Source organism: Abramis brama (assembly GCF_963993115.1).
Source record: "Abramis brama genome assembly, chromosome: 2".
Classification (NCBI taxonomy): Eukaryota; Metazoa; Chordata; class Actinopteri; order Cypriniformes; family Leuciscidae; genus Abramis; species Abramis brama.
In genome coordinates, this window is record NC_139964.1 from 16721117 (window position 1) to 16744659 (window position 23543).

A 23543-nucleotide genomic window follows, 5' to 3' on the forward strand; every position below is an offset into this window, starting at 1 on the left:
CTGATGAAAAATCAATGTTAAATTTCAACATTGATTCAATGATCTTTTGGTTAATACATTAACATTGATTCAATGTAGATTCAATGTTGGTCTGTTATCTGGGTAGTATTTTAATTAAATGCATTTATGGTGAGATTACTACATTTTATTTAATTAAATGCATTTATGATGAAATTACTACATTTTCATGTCAATCTGGTCAATCTGTATTCATTTTGACCACGAACCATGTGCTGTCACTTTAATTCAGCGCGTGCAGCACAGCAAAAATAGACTCGGTGCGGAAACGATCTCTGCACTGCTGTATACGCACCGCACCTGGAACGGATCGACGGACTGCAACCGCGTGCTGTGTGAAAGCTCTAACCTGTTAACATAGGTACGGGAAAAAATACGCACCGCATACGCACTGCAAACGGAGAATGTGTGAAACGGGCGTCACACTACGCAACGCAACCTGCATTAGATAAAAAAATGCATTAGATTAATCGATAACAAATTAACGTGATCGACGAAATTCTTAACGATCAATTATCGATCGTCGATTAATTATGCCCATCCCTAGTTCCTTTAAAGTTGAAACACTCACACACACATATATAACGCATATTTTAAAAACTTGTTTGTATAAAATGTATATTTATTTGCAACAGTTATGTTAACAGCAATAATAAGACATTTCTGTCGTGAGAACAGCTATTCAGCTGATGGACACCATGCTGCGTTGTCATGGGAACATCCCAGGTGAAAACAATGAGGAAATTACGTTGTCTTTCGCTCCTCCCTTCGCCAAGTGCGATCCAAACGACTACATAATGGCACACAAGTGCCCTGCACCCTCCACAGTGCACACTTCAAGGCTCTGCCCTTCGAAGGGAGTAGGGCATAGGGATGCTCACGAGCAATAAGCACGTCCCAGCCGGGTTCGTCACTTATTGGGGTCACCTGGAAACATTTCTTTTGTGGTCTGTGCTATTTGCAGTGTGTTTCTATATTTGGTTGTGTTGTGAACTTTTGCAGTGTGTTTCTGTATTTGGTTGTGTTGTGAGTATTTGGAGCACACGTGTTGTGAAACTGATGAAGATGTTTTCTTAATTTGCGGGTGTTTTTCTATTTGAATTTGTTTCTTCAGTTGCAGCTCGTTGAGCTCTCTCGGCCACCGTAATTTTGTTCCAATCATCTGGATTTGCTAATTCAGACAGGAGAGAGAACTAATTAGTGAAATCAGCTGCTGAGTTCATGGGTGGAATAAACATATGGCAGGACATCTACTTTCTGACCCCTGGACTATACACCTCTGGTCAGTGTCACTGCGAGTTTTCTCTGCGTGAGAAAATGTGTGTGTGGCGTGAGAGTGTGTGAAACGTGTCGATTAGAGTCTCAGGCTGAAAGTGTGACAGTTCACAGCCCTGCTCTAGCACTAGATCGTGAATATCTTTTGCTCTTGTTCTCGGAAGTGAATGTGTATCTGTTAAATATTTATTTAGTCATATTCCAGGATTTACAGTTTTTCTGAATTGCTAAAACACTAAACCCACTTCTCTGAACCAAATTCTTAATAGCCTAAACCAATTTGTTGAATAAATCATTTCTGTAAAACATTAAACAAGTTCAGGAAATTAAAACACTGCAAATTTCATGCACTCTTTTTGCAAAACGTTAAACACATTCTCACTCACTAAAACACATTTTTCACTGTGATGCACTTATGTTTCAAACCGCTAAACACAGGCAGGCTAAAGTCAAACACAACTACAACACAGTTGTCATCGTTTACACACAACGACTCAAAATTGTTCAGACTTATTTCTAATGATGAGACCAAACCAACTGTACAAAATACAAGACAGTTTAAAGTGCCTAAATTGACTCAAAATGTTGCACTGAATGTTGAGAACAACAATGGATGTAGGGCTGGGACGGTATGGATTTTTTCTTACCGCGGTTGAAAAGCAAGAAATTCCCGCGGTATTGCGGTAAACCACTTTAAACCTCAACCCCCCTCCCCATCCTCCCCCAGTTTTTTTTTTCTTTTTTTCTGAGACGTTGCGCTGGAACAACAAACACAAAGTGTGGCGATGATAATCTCAGGTACTGTTTATGTGCTTTATTTAATGTTAAAAGCGTGTAATGTGACTTTGAATATCATTTAGTGCTCCAGCTTTGTAGCTGTAAAAGCAACAATGGATAATTCACCTCAGATCTTGAAATTAAACAAATGGAAACAAGAACGTTCAAACTGTGAACAAACAGTGTATTCTTTGACAAAGATTGTTTTAGTAACTCCGTAGCCTATGTATTTGAATAATGTTTAAATGGTGTAATATTTGTGAATTTGATTATGTAGAGTGCTTATCCATTTTCTTGCGAGTGCCATCAAGATTACTCTCTGGTGCCGTGCACTCGCCGCGACTCCGCGAGGGTTGACAAACGCGGTCTTCACGTGAGAGAATTGTGTTAAATAAGCACGTGCAATTAAAAGCTGAGGTCCTGCTTTTGGGGCTTCAAATTATAGGCTATAAGACATTTGCAATATAATTGGGAGTCTGCACAGGGTGTTTATTTTGAAATTGACTTTTTTTATTTTTATTATTTACGGTGCGGCTTGGACGCGCCGCGTCGTGGCTGGTGTAAACACAAGCATTGACTAATGTTAGAGTGGGCGTGATCAGCTCCGGTAGCTGCGTTGCAGCCGTAACGCGCCACAGAGTGTAACCCCTTATGGTGAATAGCCTACGAATGGAATGTTGTCATGGAACATTGCGCTCCCCATCTTGCGAAAGGTCGGATTTGCTCCATCTTTTGATAAGTTTTGTTTAGAACACCTTGAATCCATGTAAGACACAATGTTATTAGACACAATCCATGTCATTAGACACAACGTGAACACATGTGAAGGCCAGTGTTTATTTATTTATTTATTTTTTTGCGGTGATGACGGTGACGAGCTCAGACCCGCGGCAGGCGTCACGTGACCGCGGTAATGCGGTAACCGTCCCAGCCCTAAATGGATGGAAACAATATAAGAGGAAGAGGAGGAAGAGTGTGTGTGTGTATAAGAGGAGGACGAGTATGAGTAAGAGGAGGAAGACTGTGTATAAGAGGAGGAAGAGTGTGTGAAAGAGGTGATGAACGAGGAGGAAGAGTATGTGTATAAGAGGAGGAAGAGTGTGAGTATAAGAAGAGGAAGAGTATGAGTATAAGAAGAGGAAGAGTGAGAGTTAGAGGAGGAAGAGTGTGTGAAAGAGGTGATGAACGAGGAGGAAGTGTGTGAGTATAAGAAGAGGAAGAGTGTGAGTTAGAGGAGGAAGAGTGTGTGAAAGAGGTGATGAACGAGGAGGAAGAGGAAGGTGTGGAGAATGTTGTCAAGGCTGGATCTGCTTCAGGGTTTTCCTCTTCTCCTGCAGAGATGATATTCTCCGGCCGGACCGACATGAAGACGTGAAGCTGAAGCAGAATAAATCTCTCTCACTGACCTTGATTCTGCAGTTGCTCAACTCTTCTGACTGTACTTTACAGTAACATGCTTTTCATTTACAGTTTTTTACTGTAACCTTCTGCAGGGCTTCTGCAGTTGGTCACTGTATTTCACAGTATGCAAATGCTGAATATACAGACATTCGATACTATACAATATTCAGTACAATACTATACAGTACTTGCAGTGCATACAGTATTTATTCACTCACCACTGTCAGGTGTCAGTACTACTTTTACATAATTGCAAAATTTGTTTACTTTGTTACAATAAATAAATACATATTTCTCCTGTAACTGCATGCTTTGGATTCTGTGTTCTCCATTCTTCATGTAGTGTCTAACGAATGATCTGTAGTGTTTCTAATATTGACTGATGTGTGTAAGATCTGAAAGCATTGTTTGATTTTGCCAGAAGAGTCAGAGATTCTCTGAATGAGTTTTGAACATTTGCTTTTGTGTTTAAGGTTTTGAGAAAGTGAGTGATGGTTTCAAGAAATGTGTTTTAGCAATTCAGAAAAACGTCTCAGGTTACAAACGTAAACTTTGTTCCCTGAGAACAGGGAACGAGACAATACGTCATTCGACGTTATGGGGAATCGCCTCAGCGTGACCAATGACTGAAGTGCCTGTGGAATCCCGCCAGACGCATTGGCCTGCGTCAGCCATGACGTGATGCTCTGGCGTGCCCAGGAAGTATAAATAGAGCGCCCAGAGAACATGTCATCCTCTTCGTCTGAAGGGACTGAACAGGCAGAACCGAAAGCATGGCAGGGAGACGTATTGTCTCGTTCCCTGTTCTCAGGGAACAAAGGTTACGTTTGTAACCTGAGACGTTCCCTTTCGAAGGGAACCTCGACAATACGTCATTCGACGTTATGGGGAACGCTATACCAACGCCACCATGCTAAGGGGATGCCTGACCACTACAATAAATCCAGGTAACAACCCCTACAGCCTACACGTCAGGCTAACTGTAGCACTAAGGCCAACACCGAGCTTAGCTCAAGGTCTGGACACCAAAAAGTATATGGAAGCCTCAGCAATACGACCCTCATATTGAGAGGAAGCCTACTACATATACTACACAAAAAAACTGGCTTGCTATTTGCATGAAGGCCTCTGCAGGATGACTCTGACAGTAGAGGAAGCCTGAAACATGCAGAATGAATATGGAGGCCTCAGCAGTACGACTCTCAAATGGAGAGGAAGCCTCACACATATACCAACAATAAACATATGCAATAAAATAAGTACATGGAGGCCTCAGCAGTATGACTCTCAAATGGAGAGGAAGCCTACTACATATACTAACAAAAAACTAGCTTGTTATTTGCATGCAGGCCTCAGCAGGATGACTCTAAAAATAGAGGAAGCCTGAAACATGCAATATGTATATGGAGGCCTCAGCAGTACGACTCTCATATGGAGAGGAAGCCTACTACATATACTGACAAAAAACTAGCTTGCTATTTGCATGAAGGCCTCAGCAGGATGACTCTAAAAATAGAGGAAGCCTGAAACATGCAATATGTATATGGAGGCCTCAGCAGTACCACTCTCATATGGAGAGGAAGCCTACTACATAAACTGCTAAAAGCTAGCTTATTAAAAGCACCTAAGCTAAGAAAACATTTTTCTTTCTTTTTTTTTACAAAGCTACTCATCCATCTATACACCAAGCCTGCTGCAGACCGTCAGATTAATAAAACATCATCATAGGTCAGCTGGGCCTGATGTTACTCTAAAAACGGGGAAAGAGGGAAGGCGGGCGTACAGGAGGAGGACAAGGACTATCTACCCCTTCCAGGGCGATCCTCCTCACGCCTAGTCCGGAAGTCCTCTCTCCTTACACCCCGCCTTCTCCTCCTGGACTCGCGCCTTCTCATAGCCTTGCTCCGGGTAAGAGGAGGGGCACGAGCGGCCACCGAGTCCCGCTGGTCCTGCCTACGCTCCTCGAAGCGAGACGGACCAGGACCCCAGGGGCGTCTGGGTGTGGACCTGGACCGGAGCGGTATGCACGACCTATATGCTGCCGAGCGCCCCTTCGCCTCTCTGAACTTTCCGACCACCGCCTCGACGGAGGTCCCGAAAAGCTCAGAGGGCGAAACCGGGGCATCGAGGAGAAAAGTCCTTTCTTTCTCCCCGATGCCAGCCAGGTTCACCCACAGGTGCCTCTCCGTAACCACCATGGCAGCCATCGAACGACCGATGGCCGTCGCCGTCTGCTTAGTGGCCCGGAGAGCCAGGTCTGTGGTGCGGCGCAGCTCGGTCACCGCATCAGGTGATAAGCCCTGACCCTGGTCCAGGTCCTTCAGCAGGTCAGCCTGGTACGCCTGCAACACAGCCATCGTGTGCAGAGCCTGGCCTGCCGCTGCGTATGCCCTGCCATTCAACCGAGATGTGGTCTGAAGGGGTTTGGATGGCAGGGTGGGAGTCCTCAGCGTCGATGCCCCCTCCCCCGCCAAATAGCTGGCGAAGGAACCTTCAATGGGAGGCATCGACGCGTAACCATGCTCCTGCATCGCCTCCACGTTTGCATAGCTCAAACGCTGGAAGCGATGAATGCGCGAGGAGTATGGTTTCTTCCATGCCTTCACAACCTGAGAATGGAGGTCAGGAAGGAATGGAAAGCTCCCAGGAATTGATGGGGTGTGGCCAGAGAGGAAGCGCTCGTCAAGCCTCCCACAAGCAGCTTCCTCCCGTACGCGCTGCCAGGGCAACTCGAGCCTGGCAGTGGCACGCTCCATCACCTCCATCAATTCCTCATACGCAGGGCAGGAGGGCTGGGCAGGCTCAAGCATCTCAGTATCCTCGCCCGCCTCTCGCTCCTCCTGCTCGCCCTGGCTTGATGCCAGAAGAGCACTGCCTGCTGTCCTAGAGGATGCCGAAGACGCATCATCATCGGCCAGCAGCTCGCCCTCGTCCCGCGCTGGCAATTGAGAGAGATTCACCCCTCTCTCAAAATCGTCAGCGAGGTCTCTTTGTGATCCCCACGATCTGAGTCTTCTCTCGGCCTCGGCACGAGAGGGACCCGATCCGCGGGGCAAAGAAGACTGTCCCTCTTCCCTCGAGAAGAGGGACAGACGAGAACGAAGCGTCCTCAAGGGAAGACGCTCGCAATGAACGCACTCCGCCCCCTCGAGAGCAGAGCGCGCGTGCTCTTCACCCAGACACCAAACACACAGGTCGTGTGAATCACCAGGTGCAAGACACCTCTCGCACGGGAAAACACACTTCCTAAATGTTTTCTCCGCAGATTTCTCCATACCAACTTACAGCACTCAGTAAATCAGTCCCTGAAGACGAAAAGAGAGGATGACATGTTCTCTGGGCGCTCTATTTATACTTCCTGGGCACGCCAGAGCATCACGTCATGGCTGACGCGGGCCAATGCGTTTGGCGGGATTCCACAGGCACTTCAGTCATTGGTCACGCTGAGGCGATTCCCCATAACGTCGAATGACGTATTGTCGAGGTTCCCTTCGAAAGGGAACTGTAATTGTGCAGCTTGTTGTTTTTGGCTGATTTCTTGGTTCTCTCTTCACTCCTCTGTCTTAAAGTAATTCACACTGAGATGATTTATTCACATTTATATTTCCTGTAATGAGTCGCTGTTTTCAAATAGTAATAAAGTATTGTCATGTTTTCATGGCCCAATATAACAGATAAAACAACATTTACAGTTTGATGAATTCTGTGTTTCAGGGGTTTCTAGTGCTGATTGGAGTGTGAGTTACAGTCCTTCACACATCTGTGCACTAAAGGACTCAACAGTGATAATGAGCTGCACTTATAAATACCCTACTGGACATCAGATCATGAAAGTGTTCTGGAGCAAAAAAAGTATAGATCCTCCAGATCTGTCTGAGGACCCTGAATACAGTCAGAGGCTTCAGTATCTGGGAGATAAACAGCAGAACTGCACCATCAGACTGAGTCATGTGACACTGAAGGATTCACACATGTACTATTTCAGATTCATCACTGATAAACCTGGTGCAAGCTGGTTTGGTAACCCAGGAGTGACTCTTACTGTCACAGGTGAGTTTGATGAGGTTTATCTCTTCTTCTGTGCATTGTTGAATAATAATCAGTGTATGACAGCAGCACTAGATATAATGTGTGTGTTGTGTTCAGATCTTCAGGTGGAGTCTCCTGAGAGAGTGACAGAGGGAGATTCAGTCACTCTGAGATGTAAAAGCAGCTGCGCTCTGACTGACAGAGCAACATTCATCTGGTACAGAAACTCACAGCCATTAACTGAGAGAAGAGACAGAAACAATGAACTCCTGCTGCAGTCAGTCAGAAGAGAGGATTCAGATAGATATAGCTGTGCTGTAGACGGACACACTCACATCTCTCCTGCTGTTCAGCTCAATGTCATGTGTGAGTACAGACTGACTTTTTCTCTTTAACCCTCATGCACTTTAGATTTCTGGTTACAGCCCTTATAGTTTGATTCAAATTGACCCTAATTGTATTCAATTCCCTAAAAAAAAAAAAAAAAAAAAAAAAAAGTACAATCAGGTACAAATAATGAACTTTTAATATCAATACTTTTCACACATTACAAAGAATACATTTCTGAATTTATGATTTATAAAAATATATTATATATTCATAAATATATTTTTTAAACTATGGAAATATATGGTTAAGATCAGTTAATTCATATATGGAAATCGAAGAGTCCTTATTATGGTCACCAGAGGTCATTTAGTGGAAAAGTTTGGTACTGCGCTCAAAAAAATCATACTGATTTTTATTTTTATTTTTTTAGATATCAACCTAAAATTTGTCTTTGATTTTCTTGAAGTTTTAGTTGATTTTTTTTTTTTGTAAAATATATATTTTATATAAAATATAAAAATATATATTTTACATTTTCATAAAATTAAACTTCTGTGATGCTTTTTGTAAACTTAAAGGTTGGGGTGTGAGTTACAGTCCTTCACACATCTGTGCACTAAAGGACTCAACAGTGATAATGAGCTGCACTTATAAATACCCTACTGGACATCAGATCATGAAAGTGTTCTGGACAAAAGGCCCAATACAAGAGGGTGTTGAGCTTCCAGATCTGTCTGAGGACCCTGAATACAGTCAGAGGCTTCAGTATCTGGGAGATAAACAGCAGAACTGCACCATCAGACTGAGTCATGTGACACTGAAGGATTCACGCATGTACTATTTCAGATTCATCACTGATAAAGATGGAAAATGGACTGGTAAACCAGGAGTGACTCTTACTGTCACAGGTGACTTTGGTGAGGTTTATCTCTTCTTCTGTGCATTATGTTGAATAATAATCAGTGTATGACAGCAGCACTAGATATAATGTGTGTGTTGTGTTCAGATCTTCAGGTGGAGTCTCCTGAGAGAGTGACAGAGGGAGATTCAGTCACTCTGAGATGTAAAAGCAGCTGCGCTCTGACTGACAGAGCAACATTCATCTGGTACAGAAACTCACAGCCATTAACTGAGAGAAGAGACAGAAACAATGAACTCCTGCTGCAGTCAGTCAGAAGAGAGGATTCAGGCAGATATAGCTGTGCTGTAGACGGACACACTCACATCTCTCCTGCTGTTCAGCTCAATGTCATGTGTGAGTACAGATTGACTTTTCAAACATTACAAAGAATAAATATCTGAATTTATGATTTATAAAAATGTTTTAACCACTATTTTTAAGTTTGCCTCTTCTCAACACCCGTGGGACACTTGCCATTATACATTTATAACAATAATATCTTAGTCTAAACCTAAAGTAATCTTGACCAACTATATAGCATTTGAAAGCGTTCAGACTGTAGTTAAGATCAATCAATCCATATATGGAAATCGAAGAGTCCTTATATGGTCACCAGAGGAGTCTGGATGTCATCTAGTGGAAAAGCGTGGTACTGCGCTCAAAAAATCATACTGATTTTTTTTTTTTTATATATATATATATCAACCTAAAATTTGTCTCAGAATTTGTTCAGATATTTAGCTTTGATTTTCTTGAAGTTTTAGTTGAATATTTTTTGTAAAATATATATTTTATATAAAATTGAAAAATATATATTTTACATTTTCATAAACTTAAACTTCTATGATGCTTTTTGTAAACTTTAAAAAAAAATCTACAATAATCTGTGAAGTGTTCCCTTTAAAAAGATTTTAAGACTTAAGTCTGTGCTCTGAAGAATTTAAGATTTTTAAAGATTTTTAAAAGGCACCTATTGTGCAAAATTCACTTTACATAATGTTTGAACATAAATGTGTCAGCAGTGTGTGTACACAACCACCCTATAATGATACAAATCTTCCCATTCTTCTTTTTTAATCCCCAGAAATCATAAGCAGTGTCTCAGAACAAGCCGTATGCTTTCTCTCGCACCCCTGACAAACTGTGAAGCCAGGTAGTGTTGCACTGCACACTCAGACCCCACTCCGGGACGGGTAGCTGGATATAGTATATGGTAGCCGGGATGGCTAGCGCTTCCCAGCCCGTTACGCTGGCTCATTCGGACAGTCAGACTAGGCTATGCGATTCAGTTCTCCCAGTGCCAGATTTAGTGGCATCCGTTTAACCTCAGTGGTTATAGCTATATAGTATATGGTAGACATGTACTTTCATTTCTCAATTCTCCCTCGACACAGACCGTTCCTACACTTTGAGTTTGAGGGACAGGCATACCAGTACAAAGTCCTCCCCTTCGGAGTTTCCCTGTCACCCGGCGTCTTTACGAAGGTCGCGGAGGCCGCCCTTTCCCTGTTACGGGAGATGGGTGTTCGCATCCTCAACTATCTCAACGACTGGCTCATCTTGGCCCACTCGCGAGATCAGTTGTGCGAACACAGGGACCTGGTGCTCAGACACCTCAGCCATCTGGGGCTTCAGGTCAATTGGGAAAGAGCAAACTCGACTCCAGTGGCATATCAATTGCCTCAAGTTGCTCACAGTATTCCTTGCTCTCCGCCGGTTTCTGCTGTTGCTGCAAGACAAGCATATACTGGTCCGAACGGACAACACATCGATATGCGTACATAAACCATCAAGGTGATCCACAATCCCATCTCATGTCACAACTCGCCCACCATCTCCTCCTCTGGAGTCAGAAGCGACTCTGGTCAGTGGTCAGCCCCTGTGCTAGACTGGTGCCCATATGTGGTGATCCTATATGTGTATTCTTCCACGGGTAAATAGACTCAACAAATAATTCACTGTCCTTGGAGAAATGTAGGATCTTCTAAGCTTCTACCATTCAGTTTTGAACTCAAAGTTAAAGGGTTATTTATTTACTTATTTAATTTATTTATTTATACCAGGGGTGGGGAACCTTTTTCCTATCAAGGGCCATTTACAATTTTTTAACATTCTTTAAGGGCCATTGTAATGAGCAGGGGCGTTTCTAGGTTTTAAAAACTTCAGGGGCTGAGCCCGAAACATCAGGGGCTGGGTAACAAGATAACATGATTCGATACAGAGAATAATGTATATTTTAGGTCTATATGCAGGGGGCAGACTGGTTAAAAAATTCAGTCCTGGCACTGTAGCCACACCAGCCCATATTACCACAGACACACACATTCAAATGTGAGGTAGTAAGGGGGGTTGGGGGGCATGCCCCCCCCCCGAGAAAATTTTGATTTCTCAGACCTACATATGTGCATTTTAAGGTGTTTGAAGGCCAACATTTTTTGATAACAATAGCTTTAAAAGCATGTCAGTGGGCAGTAGCATAAATTATTTGTCAAGCAGATAACATATTCTTAAACATGAGAATGAGGATAAATGTTGAAATAAATGATCCACACTACAAAATGGAAATGCAAAATGTTTCTGCTTATTGTTGACAATACACAATCACATATTCCAAACAGGAATAGCCTTAAATGAGAAATCTTTCAAGGATTATTTTGCATAGATGTAAACTTTTTAGCATTAAAGATTGGTTTCAGCAACTTGTTTCTTTCTTGAGTTAATGTTTTTGGCACTATTAAATCAGTTCAATTAAATTTCAATTGTTCACTCATAAAGACAGTCACTTGTCACCACCTACTGGCTTAATGATGCAAGTTGTGCAAACACAGACAAGCGGAGTGATACAAACTGTGAAAAGGCTGATGCTGGTGAAATATTCGAACACATTCGAGGACCTTATATATATATATAGGCTACATATCAGAGTTAAATAGGAATACATTGTAATAATGTTAATCAAGCAGACTAAATCACACGACTGCGCAGCAATATTTAAGCTCATTATACAAAGGAAATAATACAGATCTAGACAAATTGGGTTGCTTATAGTTAAAAGAATGTCATGAACGATCATTTAGGTCAGATGTAGGCCTATTTTTCACATTTTTGGTCACAAAGTATTTAGTCAGTTTTGATGACTTGGCAATATTGATAAAATGTTAGAATATTAATAATGAAAATTGAGTAGGGCTACGCCAAAATGTGTAACATTTATGTAGCCTACAAAGGAATACAAAAGCCCCGACATAGAGTTTTGACGCAGCTTTAATCTCCCTTTTGGTTATTTCAATACTTAATTGACGACAGAACATGACGTTACATGCTAGTAGTTTATTTTGCGTGATACAGGGCGCGCCGCATTTGCGTGATTGAAGAGTGCACGCCGCGAGCAAATGGCTGGCACGACGTAAGTAAGTTAGTTTTTCTGAGTTTTACCGACATATAGCCTGACAACATCTGGTCTGACAGAAGACTGTGCGGCGGTGCTGACTGCGTTATTTTTTTTAAACCGGTGCGGCGCGCGCGCCCCCGAAGCTCATCCGCGAGAAACTTGAAACCGGTGCGGCACGCAGGTGACTCATTAACACTCGCGCTACTGGCCACGCCCTGCTCTCACGGCTCGTGGACTCGTGCTGCTTGCAACTTTGCCTATTTTGTGTTTTCTATCACAGGAAAAGTAATTGCTGAGATTTTTGTTACTGAAGTTTTTTTTTTTTTTTTTGAGGAATTGACTCGCGGGCTGCATCAAACTGTTTTGCGGGCCGGACGTTCCCCACCCCTGATTTATACCATCATAGTGAAAATGGCAGAACAGTGACAAGTAGGCGTTAACAAGTAGGAACAGCAGTGATTGACTTCTCTGTGTAAAGCCCTCTCCTTCTCCAAGGGTGCGGGGGATCAGGCGGTTTACACGAGGCGCTGGAAGACAGTGTTTGTGGCGTTTTTCTTAGGGATCCCAATTCATCAGTCACTGACGTAATTCATAGTGATGACTGAATGTGAACGTCTAGGTTACTAATGTAACTCCTGTTCCCTGAAGGAGGGAAGGGAGACAAGGGGAAAAAGACATACAATTAAATATATTAAAAATGTACTTAAGTATGTTTTTAGTTCAATACAAATATACTTGAATGCATTTTTAATACATTTAACAGAACGTCTTTTTCAACTGGGAGAAGTTACGTCCCGTTGCTGTTGAGCACCACTCGGCTCCTCTGCGAAAACTTGGTGAGTGTCTGTGATCGCTTCCTTTATAACCACAGCACCGGGTCCGCGATGCAAAGCTCACTCGACAATGTCCATTGGAGCGGTTCTGTTAAAACTCAATGATGATATGTTCTCAGGCGCGATCCTAATTCGTCAGTCATGCAACGTCTCGGTTCCCTCCTTCAGGGAACAGGGCTTACATTAGTAACCTAGACGCTAGATACAGTATAAATATATTTATACGTAACTCATAGTGATTGAATGTGAACGTCTAGGTTACTAATGTAACTCCTGTTCCCTGAAGGAGGGAAGGGAGAAGTTACGTCCCTTTGCCACAATCCCTGTGTTCACCGCTGAGCAACCGAGCACCACTACAGGGGGTGGAACTGAGACATGAGGAAAGGAAACGAGGATACACAAATAAGAAATGAGAAGCGCCCTATTTGTATATTGGAATATTCTTGATCACTGGAGCGTCACTTCAAAGCGTCAACAGCTGCGATCAAGAGATCGTCCCTTATGTTGTTAAAGTTTGGTTATTTAAGAAATTCATACATAACAAAGATAAAGCAAGATGTCCTGTTGATATATGTTTGATATATAATTAATTTAAACTGCAAAGGTAAAGCATAAATAAAAATGATTGTGACGTGAAGGGAATTGAGAGAATTGAGTTGTCCTTCAAAGATGCTGAGTTTGATCAGTTTCTGGGTCACAGGCTGGAGGACGGAGGAGCGAGGAAAAGAGGAAGCATCAATTTGAGTATTGAGAAGCACCCATAAACTTTCCCTCGATTCCTCCGTCTTCATTTTCTTTCCTTGCAACCTTCCCTCACATCCTACAGGGGGACAGCCTTAAACAGTGAAAAATTAAACTGGGATGTTTGCTGAAATTGTCCAATAATAACCAACTGCAGCCTTTCCTAGAACATTTTCCACCAGCCGTCTCTGATAAATACTTTTACCTGACATCTGTAGATCCTCCAGTGAAACCTGTGATCTCCATCAGTCCATCTGGTGTAATAATGGAGGGAGATTCAGTGACTCTGAACTGCATCAGTGACTCAAACCCTCCTGCTCTGAACTTCAGCTGGTTTAAAGGAGGAACGATTGTAGGATCTGGAAGAATCTACAGCATCTCAAAGATCAGCTCTGATGACAGTGGAGAATACAAGTGCAAGTCCATCAATGAACATGGAGAGAAATACTCTGATAATGTGACTTTAAACGTCATGTGTGAGTTAATGATGGTTCAGTCACTGTGACATTAAATCCTCAAAACATCTGTGATGTCAAGTTTAATATGATTGTTAATGATATCAATATTTCTCTGTGTTAGACTCACCCAGGAGCGTCTCAGTGTCCATCAGTCCATCTGGTGTAATAGTGGAGGGAGATTCAGTGACTCTGAACTGCATCAGTGACTCAAACCCTCCAGCAGAAATCAGCTGGATTAAAGGAAAAAGGAATATTTTGCAATCTGGTGAAACCTACAGCATCACTAATATTAAGTCTGAGGCCAGCGGAGACTATCATTGCTCTGCTAGAAACAATCATGGATCTCAGACTTCTGCTGCTGTGAATGTGAATATCATGTGTAAGTCTGCCTTTATCTTTAGCAGTTCTGGAAGATTATTTGTGCAATAATTTGTCTCACTGCATGTATTTTTTACACTTGTTGTCTTTGTAGATCCTCCAAAGAGCGTCTCAGTGTCCATCAGTCCATCTGGTGTAATAGTGGAGGGAGATTCAGTGACTCTGAACTGCATCAGTGACTCAAACCCTCCTGCAGAAATCAGCTGGTTTAAAGGAGGAACGATTGTAGGATCTGGAAGAATCTACAACATCTCAAAGATCAGCTCTGATGACAGTGGAGAATACAAGTGCAAGTCCATCAATGAACATGGAGAGAAATACTCTGATAATGTAACTTTAAATATCATGTGTGAGTTTTATGAATCATATTCTGTATTTTAACCACATACTCCTGCTTACTTTCTTATCTGTCAGTATATTTTGTCTGATCTAGTCCTGTTAAACATTGGTGTGTGTTTGTCTGTATTTCAGCAGTCAGATATTTCTCGTCTGTAACTGTCGGTGTCGGTGTTGCTGTCGGTGTTTTACTCGGTGGAGCATCAGGTGCTTTTGTGATGTACATTTGGTAAGAAGTTCATTTAAAAAATCTACTTCTGTATATATGAATAATTACTGTATTACATTTAGGTTAAGTGTTGCATTTAAAGCGGTAGTGCGTAAGCTTTGCCTCTTTGTCGCCATCTCTGTTTGAAACCTGAAATTGCAGTTATTTGAGGCGTTAAATGTGTTGTTTATTCATCTTTCCTCTAACAGTCTTACTAAAAGGATGAACAGAAGATCTGCTATGAAGGAGGTGAGATGATCTCAATTATTCACAGTGTTTTCCTGCAGAGATGTTTCCTACAGCCGCTATGAGCCGTACACAGATATTAAGAGTATAAGACACACGAGTCTCGTGTCCAAACACCCGATTCTTCAGTTCTAGATCCAGTAAAACTGATTTCCATCAAGATCCTCTAAACATTACAGTCAGCATTTAAAACATGAACTCACAATGTGTGTGTCCTTCTGTCTCTCCTGTAGATCTCTGATCCTAATGAAGACACATATACAGCCCTTAATCTCAAGTCCACGACCTCTGACCTGTACGACACACTCACAGTAAGTGAGACGTCAAAGTCAGATACTCCATCACTGATGATCACATGACCGATCTCTCGCTCTCTTTCACACAGACCGTTGATCGCAGACCTCCTGTAGACTCTTGATCCTCAGAGCTTTTCTAAACATGAGAATCCATCAGTAAGTGTCAGAACCTGCAGCTCTTCTCAGTATAATCAATAAAACTCTCTTCAGTATAGTGTGATTGTTTTATGTATCTTGTGAAAGGTTTTATAATGTTGTTGATGAACTTCAGTCAGTCTTTCTTCATCTTATTGTTTGTTCAGATCAACAGGAAGATTCTGCAGTGAGAGGCGGAGCACAAATGAACCAATCCTGAGCTCTGTGGGCGGAGCCACTGATGATTGACAGGGATCCTCAGTGATGAGTCACAAGAGATTAATTTCTGTATAGTTTAAGAAACATGATGTAACAGTGGAATTAAATGAAAGTTAAAAGCTGGTGAATTGTTATTGTCTAAATATATGTTAAAATTAAGTCAAAACACCTAAAGTGATGTTCAGGTGTGGCAAACAATCTATGCTTTCTCATTTTACAACATTTTCCTGCTTTTAAATCATAATTGATTCATAAATTGATCATTTTATTCTGATAATGGCATTCACAATGGAAAATGTCTTTATTATCAGCTTCTGTTATTCTGTCTTTTGTGTTCCTGTAACTCTCGCTTTAAATGTTTTTAAGTTTTTAAGTTGTATTTGTGATCATACTTGTACAAACCTTAAGGGCTCATCGATACTGCAGTATTGATATATATCAATTCTCACAAGCTACTTATTTGGTATTGATTCCATTAAAAAAAATCAATATTAAAATTTTAATTACAAAACATGGGTTTCTGCATCACTTTTATTTGTATTCAATACATTTTGCTCCAAAACACCCCTGACATTTAGCTGGAGTTTGTTGGTGTGATATGCCTTTAAGTCATTAATTTCTTTTCTAAAATCACATACCAATTTAAGAAATAACTGGTTTTGACATTGGCATTGTTAAACCTGTAACAAAAAGTATTGGTATCGGATCAAAATAAAAAAAGTTTGTAATCGCCCATCCCTAACAATCCCTCAAACTGCCACCAGAGGTCACATCTCCTGCGTCTGACATCAACCTCGATGAGCCTCACCTGTAAATCACTATCATTCATCTTCATTCTTCAACAAAGAAAAACATGAGAATCCATCAGTAAGTGTCAGAACCTGCAGCTCTTCTCAATATAATCAATAAAACTCTCTTCAGTATAGTGTGATTGTTATATGTATCTTGTGAAAGGATTTATAATGTTGTTGATGAACTTCAGTCAGTCTTTCTTCATCTTATTGTTTGTTCAGATCAACAGGAAGATTCTGCAGTGAGTGGCGGAGCACAAATGAACCAATCCTGAGCTCTGTGGGCGGAGCCAATGATGATTGACAGGGATCATCAGTGATGAGTCACTAAAATTGATTTATTTCTGTATAGCTAAAAAACATGATGTAATAGTGGAATTTAAAAACTGGTGAATTGGGGGGCGCTAGTGAGCATTCAATGGAGTAAGACGTGTGAAACTTAGCTCCTGTCTAGCTTCCTTTAAAATTATTATTTTATAGCGCATTTTCGGTGAATTTATTGTGGACGCCGTTTTCTAATTTTCGTGACACCCTTCTGAACAACTGCCATCTGTTTTAGTCTCTTCAATGGCGACTAAGCTGCGTAAATATAAATACAGCGGCCCTGCGAGCACCAGGCCGGAGACATCCTCGACGCAAGCCTCTACCACCCCCGCTGACTTGCCTCCTATTTCGCAGCTAGAGTCGGTGACGGACACGGAGGATTGGAAAGCAGATATTCTTGCATCACTGAGAGAGGATATCTCTGTCGTCATTCGTGCGGAACTTAAAAATGCTCTCTCTGAAGATTTTAGCTTCCTTAAGAATGAGTTAAAAGAAGTCAAATCGGAAATTGCGAACAACACGGTGGCGGCACGTGCTGAAATAGATAACATGAAGGCCGCTATCACCAATGTGGAGGAAGGTTTATCATCATGGTCGGACGAGATCACTTCATTACAGGCGACAGTTGCAGAACTTAAAACAGAGCTGGCTAACCTGAAGGAAAAGAAAAGACGATTTGGAAGGACGGATGCGGAGGTGTAACGTACGCATTGCAGGGATTCCAGAGGAGCCCGGTTCGAGCTCTACCGTTGCAGTCTCTAAGCTGCTGAAGGAAGTTTTAAACCTAGAGAAAGACATCCTAATCGTCCGTTCACACAGAGGCCTAATGCCTAAAAAGCCTAACGGAAAACCCCGGGTGATTGTCGCGAAGCTCCATTATTACCAGGACTGCGTTGAAGTTCTCCGCCGAGCCCGAGAACAAGGCCCCCTTCGATATAAAGGTGAACCGATAGCCATCTTTCCAGATAACACCGCAAATGTGGCCAGAGCACAAGCCGCTTTCAACGATGTCAGGAATTTACTTCGAGGCCGACGTGATGTTCGTTACGGGATAATGTTCCCAGCCCGTCTCCGAATCTCTTACAAGGGTGATAACAAGGAATTTCTGGACCCGGAGAAAGCAATGGCCTACGTGAAGTCCACGATTCAAGGCGAGTAAACATCAAACAAGTGAATCTAATACGCCATTCTACTAACGTTACTTTGTTTTGGACTTTGCCTTTTCTCTACGTTGACAGAGACCATTCCGTTACAATTTATCGTCTCGTGGCATTTGCTTTGGTATCATAGTAAAAAACTATAAGTATACATTTTAGCCTCTCTCTTCTTTGGAAGCTGGGAGCGCAGGGATGTCACTTACTTCGGTTCAATACTAGTAATAAGAGACATTTCTGGGTCCTTTGGGTTCAACTAAACGCAAACGGCAATGCTCCATGACAATTGTCGTTCTTATGGATGCATGTACGCACTAATAATATTTCACTGATGTTGCTCAATGTCAATACAATGTGAAGCGCTTTTTTTTTTTTTTAAAGCTGGATGGAAGCTGGTTCATTATTGGACACTAAAGTGGTTCTCCTTTGCCATAATAGAATGTATGGCACATCTTGCAATGGGTGTTACAGCCACCAGGTTCATTTAGGTGGCTGGGGTTGGGGACCTACCAGACTTGATTTGTTGGAAGGGTTTATCTTTTTGTTTTGTTTTATTTTTTTAACATTTCATTGTCTTGACTTGTGGGGTTGTGTTCTCAGTGTTTCCTTCACTAAGTTCCCTAATGGCTAACTCCAGTTCAGTGGGAAATGCAGGGTGCATGATTAATTTTATTAGTTGGAATGTTAAATTTTTAAACCATCCTGTGAAACGGAAAAAGGTACTCTTGCATCTTGATTATCTGAAGGCTGACATAGCGTTTCTCCAGGAGACTCTCTGAGTGGCGGACCAGATTAGACTAACAGGAGGATGGATAGGGCAAACATTTCATTCCAGTTTTAATTCCAAGACGAGGGGGGCAGCAATCCTAGTGCGTAAGAATATACCATTTGTGGTGTCTAATATAGACTCAGATCCCATGGGGCGCTATATCATTGTGATGGGAAGATTGTATGGGCTCCCTGTTATTTTAGTAAACATTTACGCCCCAAACTGGGATGATAATACTTTTTTCACCCATACTTTCTCCCGAATTTCCAATGTAGATACCCACCACCTCATTTTAGGGGGGGGTATAAACTGTGTCCTCTCTCCCAAGCTAGATCGCAGTTCATCTAAAGTCTGTCCCGAATCTAAGTCCCAAACAGTTAATCTTCTTCTTCAGACATATGGTTTGACGGACGTTTGGCGGTTCAGAAACCCTACCTCTAGGGGTTATTCCTTTTTTTCTCCAGTACATAACTCATTTTCACGAATCGATTATTTTTTTATTGATGATAAACTTCTTCACATGGTTGTTGATTGTGAATATCAATCCATAGTCATTTCGGATCATGCCCCCTTGAAAATTAAGCAAAATATTCCAGGCACAGATCCTGGATACCGCCCATGGAGATTCAACCCCCTCCTTCTGTCAGATGAAACCTTTGTCAATTTTATTAAATCAGAGATTGATCTCTTTCTATCCCACAATAAGACCCCGGGGATGTCTTTTTTAACAATTTGGGGGGCAGATCATTTCGTATGGTTCAATGCAAAGGACAGCCACCGTCAAACGTCTTAGGCAGCTGACGGACGATATTTTGAAATTAGATATTATACACAGCCACTCACCTTCTGTGGATATACTTAAACGTCGTCTGTTGCTTAAGACGGAGTTTGATCTCCTCTCGACTCGTCAAGCAGAAAACATTTTAGTAAAATCCAGACATATTTCTTATGAATATGGGGAGAGGGCTGGGAAAATTTTAGCACATCAGTTGCGTCAGAAGACTGCTAATCAGTATATCTTGGAGGTTAGTGATGAACAAGGTCAAAAACATGTAGGCCATATGGAGATAAACTCATGTTTTCGTCGGTATTATGCTGCCCTTTATACTTCAGAACCACCAGACGATAAATCTACCCTTGATAATTTTTTTCGTAACCTGGATATTCCCAAATTAGACTCAGATTTGGCATCCGACCTAGAGAAAGACATTTCGGTAGAAGAGATTATAGACACAATCAAAAGTATGCAACACGGCAAGTCGCCAGGGCCAGATGGCTTTCCATCTGAGTTCTTTAAAAAAAATTCAGACGCACTTGCCCCTCTGCTCCTCACTCTATTCAAAGAATCATTGTCCTCAAATTCTCTCCCTCATACTATGCGTGAAGCAACTATCTCTCTTATTTTGAAGAAAGACAAGAGTCCCTCTCAGTGCAGCTCCTATCGTCCGATTTCCCTCCTGAACTCAGATGTTAAGATTCTTGCGAAACTGCTAGCCCGACGTATTGAGGCGCTCATTCCCTCCATTATTTCCACAGATCAGACTGGCTTCATAAAGAATCGGTACTCCTTTTTTAATGTTAGGAATCTTTTAAATATTATTTACAGTCCCTCCCCACCCGACATACCAGAGATTTTGATATCACTTGATGCCGAAAAGGCTTTTGATCGGGTGGAGTGGGACTACCTCTTCTACACTCTAGGAAGATTTGGATTTGGCCCTAATTTTATATTGTGGGTTAAGATTCTCTATAATTCTCAATAATCGATCTGCCCCATTTAATTTACAAAGAGGCACCAGACAAGGCTGCCCGCTGTCCCCTCTTCTATTTGCCATTGCAATCGAGCCACTGGCTATAGCTGTGCGGCAAGACACTTTTATTAAAGGAATTCGTAGGGGGGATGTGGAGTGTAAAATTTCTCTCTATGCGGACGATTTATTGTTGTATTTATCAGACCCATTGCCGTGTTTCCCTAAATTACTGAACATTTTGGAAAGATTTAGTAGGATATCTGGCTACAAAATAAATTTTCCAAAAAGCGATCGAGTTAATGCCAATCAATGCAGCTGCTACACTTATCTCTTTCAATTCGATTCCTTTTAAAGTTACCACCAAAAAGATTCAATATTTAGGGATCTGGGCAACACATAATTACAAGGACCTCTATAAAGCTAACCTCCTGCCCTTGATAGAAGGTCTGAAACGGGATATCAAACGCTGGGACCTGCTGCCCCTCTCTTTAAGTGGAAGAATTAATACTATTAAGATGAATGTATAGCCTAAGTTCCTATATATGTTTCAAAATCTTCCTATCTTTTTGACCAAATACTTCTTCAACTCCATAGATAAACTTGTATCAGCATTTATCTGGAACAACAAAAATCCTCGGATTCGGAAAAGTGTATTACAAAAGCCTCGCACCTTGGGCGGCATGGCACTCCCCAATTTTATGTTTTATTACTGGGCGGCTAATATTAGAGGACTGACTTACTGGATGAGGTATAATGATAGTTCTGACACCCCTAAATGGCTTAGTTTGGAGAAAATCTCCTGCAAATCTGCCTCCTTATCCTCTTTAATGTGCTCTGAACTTCCAATGCCTGAACCTGCCTCTCACTATTCCTCCAATCCTATAGTGACACAATCCTTAAAAATTTGGAATCAATTTAGAAAATCATTTGCTCTTCGTAGCCTCTCCTTATGTGCCCCATTAAGTAAAAACCTTATGTTTACTCCTTCAATATTAGATAAAGCCTTCGATATCTGGGTTAAGAGTGGGATCTCTACATTACAAGATCTTTATATAGAGAACACCTTTGCATCTTTTGATGAGCTGGATTCAAGATTCCCAGGTCCCATTTCTTTAGATTTCTGCAAGTACGACATTTTTTGGTTTCACATACTGATTGTTTTCCTTCATATCCTCCTACATCTCTATTAGACTCTATTTTTAAGGTAGGAAAAGATCCAAAGCAAATCATTGGTAGAATTTATAATCTCCTGAATCAGTATTGCCCGACAGATTTAGATTACTTAAAAAATGAATGGGAGAAAGATTTGAATGAACAAATTTCAGAGACAACGTGGCAGAAAATTATTAAACGGATCTATTCATCATCTATCTGTCAACGTCATGTGGTTGTACAATTCAAGGTGGTACACCGACTCCATTGGTCGAAGGTTAGGTTATCTAAATTCAGACCAGAGCTAGATCCTATTTGTGATAGATGTAGGCAAGCTCCTGCAAGCCTTTTACACATGTTCTGGACATGCCCAAGTTTGTATAACTTTTGGAAATTGATTTTTGACGCATTTTCAGAAACAATAGGATTGCCAATAGAACCATCTCCTTTTCTTGCTATATTTGGTGTTACAGCACAGAACATGCACCTGAGCAGCTATAATTGTAAAATGTTGGCCTTTTGCACACTTCTTGCCAGAAGATTAATATTGTTTAAATGGAAAGACTCTCTTCCTCCCACTTTTTCTCATTGGATTAAGGAGATTATGCAGTATCTTAAACTAGAAAAAATAAGATACTCTCTTCAAGGGTCTGTCCAGAGATTGTATGCAATCTGGCAACCTTTCTTGACATTTGTTGAAAAAATCAAGTAGAGAATGCAGTCCCAAAAATGTATTTATCTATTTTGTGTGTATGTATGTATATTTATGTTTCTTTTTCTAAAACACTTCTTTTTTTTCTTTTTTTTTTTGCTGATTGTATATATCCAATAATTTTTGTCTGATGGGTAGAGGGATGGGTTGTGTTGGGGTTTTGTTGTTTACTGTACTGTACTGTTTCAGTTTTCTTTTGGGTTTTTTGGTATGTTGTAAAATCTTGAATAAACAGACCTTGTTCAGAAAATATATATATATAACGTCGCTGTGTATAAAAATATAAATATAAATGCTAACATTAAGTCAGAGGAGTAAAACACCTAAAGTGATGTTCATTGGTGGATACATGTGCATTTCTCAGCTTTAAATAATAATTTATCATTTTACCCTAATATACTGAACAAAATCATAATTGTGCCACTTCACAATGGACACTCTATCATTTTATGGTCAATATTATCGGCTTCTGTTATTCTGTCTTTGTGTTCCTGAAACTTTTCCTTTAAGTGAGATTTATTAGTGATGCGCTCATACAATACTAGCCCAGCGCAGAGCCACACGCCACAGCAGCGCCAGACCAGCAGTCTCAGTCTTGCGTGATATCTCTGCGCCCAAGTAGCAGTGCTTCGCCTGTGCTTCCCCCTAATATAGTCAATATCTGCCTAGGAAATCGCCTAGTCTTTATCTGCATCTCTATTTGTACTCGTTGTGAATACGCAGGCCACAAGAAGTAATTAGGTGTTTTTTTTGTGTTTTTTTTAATCACTTTTACTCAGGACATGCTAGCTGGCAACAAAGGATTCCATTCATTAAGCTAAGCTAAGCTAGCACCGACCCTGTCAAACTAAAACAATGCATGCACTGAGACAAAAATGCATTTGCCCACCTATCTAAATGTAGGAAAGAAGGTGAATA

At 41.3% G+C, this 23543-nt stretch overlaps 2 protein-coding genes across 3 annotated transcripts in view; both read left to right on the forward strand.

Annotated features, from left to right (window-relative positions):
- LOC311077950 (B-cell receptor CD22-like) overlaps positions 1-23543 on the forward strand; it is a gene marked incomplete at its 3' end in the record, with an annotated part of 163503 nt that overhangs the window by 16281 nt on the left and 123679 nt on the right. The window lies entirely within an intron of this gene.
- On the forward strand, positions 7188-16422 carry LOC311077786 (B-cell receptor CD22-like). Of its 2 annotated transcripts, XM_084106407.1 has the most exons (10): positions 7188-7521; positions 7618-7866; positions 8409-8747; positions 8837-9085; positions 14627-14881; positions 15004-15097; positions 15286-15325; positions 15556-15633; positions 15708-15774; positions 15921-16422. In XM_084106407.1, the coding sequence occupies exons 1-9, from the start codon at positions 7260-7262 to the stop codon at positions 15738-15740; spliced, it is 1599 nt and encodes a 532-aa protein (XP_083962533.1). In that variant the 5' UTR covers positions 7188-7259; the 3' UTR covers positions 15741-15774; positions 15921-16422. The 2 variants fall into 2 exon arrangements, with proteins under 2 accessions (XP_083962533.1, XP_083962532.1); XM_084106406.1 differs by lacking the exon at positions 15921-16422 and having other exon boundaries at positions 15556-15716.

Bases quoted from the DNA above. Each gene is read 5' to 3' on its own strand.
- LOC311077786 (XM_084106406.1), top strand. From the start codon at position 7,260: ATGAGCTGCACTTATAAATACCCTACTGGACATCAGATCATGAAAGTG. The intron at 9,086-14,626 runs GTGAGTACAGAT...TTGTCTTTGTAG, and splicing joins TGTTCAGCTCAATGTCATGT to ATCCTCCAAAGAGCGTCTCA. The intron at 15,098-15,285 runs GTAAGAAGTTCA...TTCCTCTAACAG, and splicing joins GCTTTTGTGATGTACATTTG to TCTTACTAAAAGGATGAACA.